The sequence below is a fragment of the Aegilops tauschii genome, chromosome 1 (genome assembly GCF_002575655.3).
Source record: "Aegilops tauschii subsp. strangulata cultivar AL8/78 chromosome 1, Aet v6.0, whole genome shotgun sequence".
NCBI lineage: Eukaryota > Viridiplantae > Streptophyta > Magnoliopsida > Poales > Poaceae > Aegilops > Aegilops tauschii.
This window is the reverse complement of record NC_053035.3, coordinates 373,732,921-373,742,811: the sequence shown is the minus strand read 5'-3', so window position 1 is coordinate 373,742,811 and position 9,891 is coordinate 373,732,921. Positions and strand designations below refer to the sequence as shown.

The 9,891-nt window shown below is 49.3% G+C and overlaps 1 protein-coding gene across 1 annotated transcript; it reads right to left on the bottom strand.

Annotated features, from left to right (window-relative positions):
* Nucleotides 1-453: 453 nt before the first annotated feature.
* Nucleotides 454-2,298, bottom strand: LOC141033067 (uncharacterized). The gene is made up of 2 exons (XM_073506262.1): nucleotides 2,137-2,298; nucleotides 454-1,215 (listed from the first exon to the last, which is right to left on the bottom strand). Exons 1-2 carry the CDS (start codon nucleotides 2,296-2,298, stop codon nucleotides 454-456), a joined length of 924 nt encoding a protein of 307 aa, XP_073362363.1.
* Nucleotides 2,299-9,891: the final 7,593 nt, after the last annotated feature.

Below are 9,891 nucleotides of genomic sequence, written 5' to 3'. Positions count from 1 at the left end.
CAGTAGCGGCACTGCTGCCGCGTTGTTGCACGATGGGCCGCATGAGCCATTGTCAGGTGTGAACCTTTGGGCTGGAAGCACTTGTTGCAGAGCTTCTATGAAAGGAAACTCTACATGTAGGCGGGGTAAATGAAACATGATAAGTTTTGATTCCATCGATCAGTTATAAGAGAGTATCAAAAAAATCAGTTATAAGAGCAAGAACAATAAGGTAATGTAGGCAGCTGTAAAACTTAAAATATTAGTATTTTTTTTAGATGAAGAAAAGAGAAGAGAAGAGAAAAGATAAGCGGGCTACTGATTAACAGCCGGCTAGAGCACATGCTTCTACCCTATGTACGAGAGTAAGATGTACCATATATCAGTAAAGTAGTACTCCCTCCGTTCCTAAATATAAGTCTTTGGAGATTCCACTATGGACCACATACGGAGCAAAATGAGTGAATCTATACTCTAAAATGCATCTAGATTACGGTCATACAACCAAACCTCCTGCACCCTACTTGGTACAGCTCCAATCATCTTGAAATCCCCATGATCTTTTGCTTCCATCGCCAGATTGTGCGCGAACTTGTTCCTTTCCCTGCTGATCCAGTTGACTTGCCAGGATACGAAGTGCCCCAAGCACTCACGTATATCTCTGATAATCGGAAAACAGTGGGATCGGTTTGTGGCTTGCGGGGACAACTCTTTAGCTAGTGTACTGCAATCAGTTTCGATGATTATATGGCCATTAAACAGAGCGGACAGGCCTATCAGGCCTTCTCTAATAGCACATGCTTCAGCCTCCATTACGTCCATGCAGGTCCCAGTATTCTGCCCAAGGGAGACAACGGGGATTCCCTTGTAGTCTCTAGCCACAGCTCCGGCATAGCTCAGTTCCGAGTCAGGGTTGTATGCTGTGTCCGTATTCAGTTTTGCAAATCCCGCTGGAGGAGCATACCAATGGTTGCCTGCATCATTTTCCCGCCTCACATTACATATGTTCTTGCTTCCCACTGGCTCTTTCCCCCTCTCGCTATCTGTGGCGACAAGACAGTTTCGGATTTCCTCTTCATATCTTGTCAGGAAGGATGCAGATCTCGAGATGGATTCTTTCCCATCCCCATGCACGCAGTTGTCCCGTAGGAACCATGCTCTCCATATCAGTAAAAGGATTTTATCCCGGATGTCTGCATTGCATGTGTCCAGGATGATCTGTAGCCAATCATTCTCCTGTATAATTTGGGGGCTCGTCATTCTTAAAAAAAAAATGCATCTAGATTCATCCATATGTGGTTAATAGTGAAATCTTTACAAAGACTTATATTTAAGAACGGAGGGAGTACATATTTATATCTATTTATTATACTCGTTGGTTGTAAGGTTGGGTATGAATGATTTTCCAACATAGCCAGTTGACTGTACTAATAACGATGCTCTAATTTTGGGTGGATGAATGTATCGTGGTTGGAGATATGAGGTGCTCTCATTGTAGCACTGACGGGACAACGTGGTCTTTTTTTTTTATTCAAGCTCGACTGACTGTGAGAGAGTAACATGCGTTGTTTACATTACCAGGCAAACGTAGATATTTTACTTAAATTACTGTACGAGTACTAGTAACCAGAGAGATCAAGCATATTTTTGCAGCTCTAGCGACCGACAAGACGAGATGCGTGTCCTGGCAAAACGTGCGCGATTTCTTGTTCACATGATCATTGGCTGGCGAAGGGCATCTCTAACGCCCTACCCTTAAACATCCCGTGTTGGTTCGGACCTCCTAAGCTATTTAACGCGGTTCTGTGTTGATCTGCGATGTGGTTTGGAAAGTCCGGATCGCTGTCACGCTAGCTTCTGACCGCCCTGATCCACCTAAACCACCCAACCACTCTTCTCGTGCTTTTCATCCCACGCGCTGCGTCGCATTCATGCCGGTCCAAAGCATGCATCGGCCGACATTGATGCCACGATTTGATCGGACGGGAAGGCAGCACAGACGGACGCGACCTCTCGGGCGTCGCCACCGCTTCAATGCGGACGCCTCCCGAGAAACCAACTCCGGCCGCTGCGCCGCGTTGAAGTGGGCTGATCGCCCTTCCGCCTAGCATGGCCTCGGCTATTTAAGCCACGCTCCAACACCGTCTAGAACCGCACCGTCTCCAGCACCGCATCGTCCTCCCCCCTCGCCGAGCCCTTCCTCCTCTCCGAGCCCGGCAGCGATGCCGACGTGCTGGTTCTCCGCGCCGGCCGGCGACCACGGCAACAGTTCATCGTCAGGCGGATCATGACGTCGCCGCCCTCGCTCACCTGGACCATCCGCATCCATGACGACGGGCTCCTCGGACAAGGAGGAGATAGCCATCTCCCCCAGCGAGAAGGAGGACCAGCCGCAGCAGCGGCTCCGTCTCCTCTCGGAGGTAGCTCTGACGGACGAAGAATTCGTCTGTCAGATGGAGATCATGACAGAGCATTCACTCCGTCAGATGGGTCCAGCTCCACCGTCGCCAGCGCGCGTGAAGGAGGAGCCACCATCCCCACCACGGGTCTGCGTTAAACGGGAGCCGCATCTCCACTCCGGCAGGTGAAGGACGAGTCGGCATCCCTGCCGCGCAACAGCGACCTCCATAACGACGGCCGCGCGAAGCAGGAGCCGGCATCCCCCCAGCGCATCCGTCGCGTGAAGGACGAGCCGGCGTCGCCCCTGCCGCACACCTGCTACACGCAGATCGATGGGCCCTCGTCGCCACCACGACGCCACCGCCGGCAGACGAAGGAGGACATGCTACCCGCGATCACCAAGGCGTGTGACCGCATCCTCCACTACCTCGGAGGTGGTGGTTTCGGCGGTGCCTCCGGCTCTCGGGCCGTGGTATCCGAGGCCGAGCGTGTGACGCGACAACATGCGAGGTACGATGGGCGCAGTGCCGGTTGCTGCTCCGCGTTCGCCAAGACGGACGTGGCGTCGGAGTGGGTCCGCAACGACCCGGACCTCGCCGCTGCATGGGCGCTCAACCGCTCCGTCACCACCGTCGAGACGGCCGCTAGGCGCCGCCATCGCGTTGACGGCGAGCTCCCCAAGATTGACGAGAAGTGGTCGCTTAGCGACTGCTTCGCCAATGCCGGCAGGGGCAATGCCGCCGCCAGCACCTACGGCAGTGGCCAGGGCGGCCCTTCGCACCGCGCAACAGGAGGCGGAGCGGCTCTTCCGCGAGCGTTAGGCAACCGCCAGACAAGGCTGCCACGGACCTCCGGCATCCTTCGCCGCCGGAGGGACGTCGACGACAACGGTGGTGCGGCAGGACAGGGCGTCCATGCTTACGAGGTGGTCATCCGATATACTCCATGGGTTTAAGATTTACGTGAATCCTCACACACGTGAACAGGACGGAACTACGGGTAGGGTTTAATATTTTTAATTTTTTTTAGTAAAATGGTCGAAATATCTTCTGTTGATGTAAATTATATTAGAACTTGAATAAAATCCTTTGATTCGACTGAATTTCATCCGGTTTGTTTAAATAGGTTTTGCAGTGTATGTGGCTATGGTTGGATGGTATTCTCTCGCATCAATGTCCGTGGATTAGTCCCTGTTTATGGACGGGAAGAAATTTATGGGTTGCTGTTGAAGATGCTCTAACAGGACATGGTTGGCCGGCTAACTATTCAGTAATGTATATGGATGTGAAATTTTGTATTACCTAACATGTACCATGATACTACACGACAAGACAAGATCGATGATTGCTCCTTGACTTGCGTAGTTATATATTGATCCATCAATTAATGTGTGTGGATAGATAACAAGCAGCAATTGTTGTCGGGCGTGGACCAGATGCATGTACACAATGTGTACCGCGTGCATTCACGTGTGTGAAGAACTATAGGATAGCCACGAGCGTGCTAGGTTTTAGACTCCCCGTGTTAAGCTTTAAAAATGGCGACCGACAGGACCAGATTACGGCGAGATGTGTACACCCTGGCTACGTGCATATTTTGGCCTGATGATTGGCTGGCCAACTATTCAGTAATATATGGATGCGCCAGCTTGTTATTGGGATCATCAAATTATATACTATATACTTCCTTTGTTTCTAAATATTTGTCTTTCTAGAGATTTCAACAAATGACTACATACGGAGCAAAATGAGTGAATCTATACTCTGAAATATGTTTATATACATCCGTATGTGGTAGTCCATTTGAAATCTCTAAAAAAACAAATATTTAGGAACGGGGAGAGTATAAGCTAGCATGTGCACTATACCTGACAAGACGTGGTCATCATCCATGCTTATTAAGCATGCTCCTAACTTATACGTAATTAATGATCCATTAGTTAAACCGCATGGGCCATATGGTTAGCAGACTTAGGCATCTTCAACGCGGACCCTCAGACCATCTGTATCCGTTCGAACTGCGCGATTCGGACGTGTTTTGTCATCTAATACGGGCCTGTATCGGTCCGCCGACTGATCTGAACGCACTTTTTCCCGCAAATTGTTATCAAACTGTTGGGGGGGGGGGGGGGTGCGGGAGTTCGGATAGTACGCACGCAGGACACCGACACCCCTGACCCACTCAAATCCCCTCCCCGCTGTAAGCCCCCAAAAATCAGAGTCTTTTGATTTTTGTGTTGTTACTGACTTTTGACTGGTTTTCAAGCTTTTTCTTCTGAATTTGTAATAAAAGTTCACCTCACCCCAGTTATGCCTAGATCACATCACAGCTAAGACCAAACCAATTCAAATCCCAGTCAGTTGGAATTTGAAACCCTAGCTCTGACTGCCACAAAGAAACTTCACTTTCTTTGTTGAGCTAGATCACCCGAATATTTGAAGAGGTTCTCCACTCCATATGTATTCAAGGAGTGACACAATATTGCTAAGATCAATGCAATATTTCTCGTTCAAAACAATACTAGTTTCTACCACTTTGAGGAAATAAACCCAAAGAATACTTAGGCACATCAACAATTGATGAACTTAATTGGAGATGATCATTATGCCTATAGTAAGCTCTGTTAAAAATATTGGCTCAACTAAAACAAGGGAAGATCATATTTAAATTAGCAGAGCCACTAAGCCCTAGATTGTTGTTGTGAAGGAACTACCATTTTGGTAGCTCTGAAAATTGTCAAACAATTTAGGCAGAATCTACTAGGCACACATGCCCCAAATATATCACAAATCTGGTCATTAACAACCACACAAATCACTGGGCCAAGTTGAAGTTTTCTGCCCTAAAGTGCAAGTGTGAAGAAAATGAAAGCTAGAAGGATCAGATGAAGCTAAAATTTGGTGGAGATGATCAACATTGGATAAGAATAACACCACACATGGATTACTAGCTTGTCACAAAGTGAATAAGCCATAGACTGGTACAAACACCTCGCTATCAGTTTGGATTTGGAGAAGAAGAGCAACAATGGTTCACCCTGGGTCACAAGTAAACACACATACCTTATTTGACACTCAACACACCCCCTAAACAACATTTTGCAGGTTGCACACAGTGGACAGCCTCCAGTTCATGCCAATAGCGCGCTCCGGCTCACGCTCGTGACGCCCCTCTTGCCATCCACCCCCTGGCCACTCTCGACGTGTCCAACGTGCAGCCTAGGCCCCCCGACATTCTAGATGGCCGGAACCAGCCAAGCGCCACCTCGGCCTCCTAGGAATTGCCGGCCAGACCCCCTGGCCACCCTCGACGTGTCCAACGCGTAGCCTAGGCCCCTGACCTTCTAGATGGCCGTAACCAGCCAAGCGCCGCCTCAGCCTCCCTAGAATCGCCAGCCAGACCCCTCGAGCCGCCCGTGCCCTGCTAAGGCCGGACGGTCCCCTAGCCTACCTAGACCCCGTAGGGCACCCCGAACGCTTCGCACTCCTCTACGGGACACCACCCGTGGCCACAGAGCCAGCCGAGCGCCACCCGGGCCCCGACCTCGACGCGGCAGCGCCATCACGATGGCCAAGCCCTCGCTCGGCTATAAAAGGAGAAACCATTTCGCCTGGATCTGCTCCAGGAGTTATACCCTCTGCTCTGGAGTGAGCATGGCATGGGTGGTGATCCGGCACCTCAGCATGGCAAGCGGCGAACGGAAGTGGAAGTGCTGGCGGCAGAGAGAAGAAAGGGGAAGAAATGGGGCGGGCTAGGGTTATGCTACCGTCGTCTAGCTTAAATAGCTGATTTATTCCCTCATGCGGCACGCCGGAGCGGCGCTACATGACGTGGAGCGGAGGAGGCGTCTGTTGGACCAGGGGTCTCTCCGCATCCCCGCATGGGCCCTATCCATCAGTCGTACGTGATGGGCATTCCCGGACGCGTCCGGGCCTCCCCATATCCGTCCCAGATACGGGCCGGATATTTTTTTAGAGCGGAGGCACATGCCCGGCCTTAAACTGACGCCCTTATAGACAAGTTCATGAAGTACAAAAGGTAAGCGAAAGCAGAACATGAAGATACAAGAACGATACAAGGTCCATCAGGACCAATTGATACGACAGAGTGTGCAAAGCCATCGTCCTAGTTGTTGGCGGCAAGGCGGGCGGTTCCCGAACCGATGGTGTCCCTCCTTCCCATGTGCTGTAGCTCAGAGTACCTTGCGTGAAGGCTTCCTGTGAGTTGCTCCACCCTTCCTCGCTCCGCTGGTCTCGCCAGAAGCTTCCATAGATGCAAAAGGATCACCAATTTGTACATCACGTCAGCTGTATGCCGGAAAAATTTACCCTCCATAATTGCTTTGTTACGGGTTGTCCAAAGAGACCACGCAAGGGTCGCAAACCCCAACCAAGCAAGACTATGATCCTGGCTACTCGAGGCTTTGATCAAACAGAAGACATCCGAGAAAGATCCCAGATTCCACGTACAACCCGTAGTCGCCCGAAGCACACTCCACGCGAATCTAGCGATTATGCATCGAAAAATGGTATGATCGCATGCCTCACCATCGCTACACCACACACACTTGCCGTAACCCGGGTCGTTGCAATTTCTCACTTGATCCCCACTTGGGATCCTATTCCTCGCCACTTGCCAAAGAAAGATTTTTATTTTTGATGGGATTCTAGCCTTCCATAGCCCACTTAAGTCGCAAGGAGGCACCGAATAGAAGATCTCATGGTACAAGGACCCGGTCGAAAAATCTCCGAAAGGCTCTAGCGTCCAAGTAACATAATCTCTCCCAAGGGAGAGGCTAAGAACCGCCAGTTGTTGTTGCATTTGGTCCCACTAAAGGGCTTCCCCAGTTCCAAGAGGCCTGCGGAATCTGGGTAGCCACCGATTATCGATCCATCCTCGGCCACCTTGGCCTCCGGTCTCTTCGCTATGGTGAACAGAGATGGGAAACACTCACTTAAGGGTCCCTCGCACCACTTGTCTAGCCAAACAAGCGCGACTTTTCCGTTCTTCAAATGGAATCTTGTACCCAGCCCAAGCAAAGGTTGCACCTTCCGCACCCCTTTTGAGAATTGTAATAGTTTGGTATTCAAGCGAAAGTCCGCTCCCCCTTCAGCCAAGTATTTAGCATCAAATATATCGAGCCATAGCGCTCCCTGCCCTGTGAGGATTTTCCATGCCCATTTTGCAATGAGGCACCAACTCATAACTCTTGTAATGATCACCCAAGGCCGCCTCGCTCCTTTAGTGAACAAATATGTTCCCATTTGACCATGTAGTATTTTTGTTTGCCTTGACCTCTCGCCCAATAGAATTTGGATCTCACCCTATCCATTTTTTCATGGATCCCATCTTGAAGAGGGTAAAAACCCATAATGAACATTGGTATATTGGTGACGTAATCATTAATCAACACCGGCCTACCACCCAAGGCTAGCAGCTTTCCTTGCCATGGCTCCACCCGGTTGGCAACCTTTTCGATCACTGGATCCAAATACAGAATGGTCAGACCCTATTTGAGATGGGCATCCCAAAATACTTGAGCGAGATTGATCCCAGCTCACCGTTCATCATAGGGGCAGCCCTACATTGGGATTCTAAGTCTCCACCCGAGACGAAGGCTTCACTCTTCTCAAAGTTGGTTTTGAGGCCTAACATGGCCTCAAAACACATCAAGAGGAATTTGAGATTAATAACCCCCTCGGCCGAATTCACAATAAATATCAACATGTCATCCACATAGTGAAGGTGATTTAGATCGTTAGGTACCACCCACAATGCAACACTCGAAATATGCCCCGCTGCCTTGTCCTGATTGAGCATAGCCACTAGGGCATCGGTCACAATGTTGAAGAGTAGAGGGGAAACTGGGTCCCCTTGCCAAACACCCTTGGCGTTTCTAAAGTATGGTCCCATTTCCCCATTAATGTTAATGGCTATTTGGCCTCCACGAACCAGCTGCATCATCCAGCTCACCCATTGGGGGTCGAATCCATTGCCATGGATTGTTGATTCGAGGAAGTCCCAATGAACCCGATCATACACTTTCTCAAAATCGATTTTTAGAATGACAATCTCCTCCCTAGCGTTGTGGATATCATGAAGAACATCGTGGAGGATCACAATCCCGTCCAAAATGCTCCTGCCCGGATGAAGGTCGTTTAAGTGGCGTCCATCACCCTATTGACGACCGGAGCTAATCGGGACACAAAACCCTTGGACAATAAATGGAAGCTCACATTGATGAGGATGACCGACCAAAATTGTCGGATGTGGTCCGCCCCCTCGACCCTTGGTAGAAATGCGACAATCCCATAGTTTAACCACTTCACATTGATATGGAAGTTGGTGAAATCAAGGGCCAAGGATAGAAATTGGGGTCCCACTATCTCCCAGAAGGCTTTATAGAACGTGGCCAAGAATCCATTTGGCTCCGGGGCTGTGTTGGCACGCATAGTGCCCAAGTTGTTGGGAACTTCTTGCATAGAGAAGGGGCCGAGCAGAGCCAAGTTCTCATCGTTAGAAACTTTCCTACTCGAATCCCACACCGATGGGTTAAGAGCAGCCGTAGATTGTTCAGATGTTCCAAGAAGATCCTGAAAGAAACCGTAGATATGAGCCCACAGTTCACCCTCACCAGAGATGATTCTGGTATCACCCCTAAGAAGCCGGATCGTCCAACAGTGCCTCCGACCATTTGCCCCCGCGTGGAAGAACTCCGAGCTAGCGTCCCGCTCAACCAACCACTTTTGTCGACCCCGTTGTTGCTATTATAACTCCTCACATTTGGGGACGAAGATCATCTCATGTTCGAGCGCATAGTGCCTAGCCCAATCATCACGCGTGAGCCTGGAAGAATGTGCTCTGTTATTTAAGGCAGCTATCTCGGCGAGAAGTGTCTACTTGCGGGTTTTAAGGTCGCTGCCCACATTTACCACCCGTCCCCTCAAGTGATGCCTAAGCCGGTAGATGTTGTTCTGCCACTCATCGAGAGTGTCACACCGGGGACCATACTAGTGCAGCAGGTGGTGATGAGTGATAACACTCATTCACCCTGTGTTTAAACCAAGATATTTCATTAAAACAAGATATTCTCTCCAATATTGCTACTAAGGACTAATGAATGCAAAGAATTACACAAATCCTCTCTTTGATGTGTTTCCACGAGAAATGGGCTAAAAGGGGAAGAAATCACGTGGGCTAAAAGGGGAAGAATTCCACAAATCCTCTTTTTCTGTCACCATTGCCGGGGAGGAGTTTAGTGTTCCTAGTCTTTGTGTTTAGAGTTTTTGTTAAAGTTTATTTTTAGTTTTTGTTTTTCACTTTTTGTTATAGTTTTAGTTTCATTTTTGTTGCAAGTTTTGTCAGTTGAAAAATCACCAAAAAGATTACCATGGCTCGTAATCTAGGAAGTTTTGCTACTCCCAGTAATAACTTCATGCGTGAACCTATAAAACAACCCGAGGTTGCAACCACTAAGTATGAGATTAAATAAACTTAGTTTCCATGGTTTAA

Bases quoted from the DNA above. Each gene is read 5' to 3' on its own strand.
- LOC141033067 (XM_073506262.1), bottom strand. From the start codon at position 2,298: ATGGTCCAGGTGAGCGAGGGCGGCGACGTCATGATCCGCCTGACGATG. The intron at 1,216-2,136 runs GTGCGGTTCTAG...CAAATTATACAG, and splicing joins ACGATGCGGTGCTGGAGACG to GAGAATGATTGGCTACAGAT.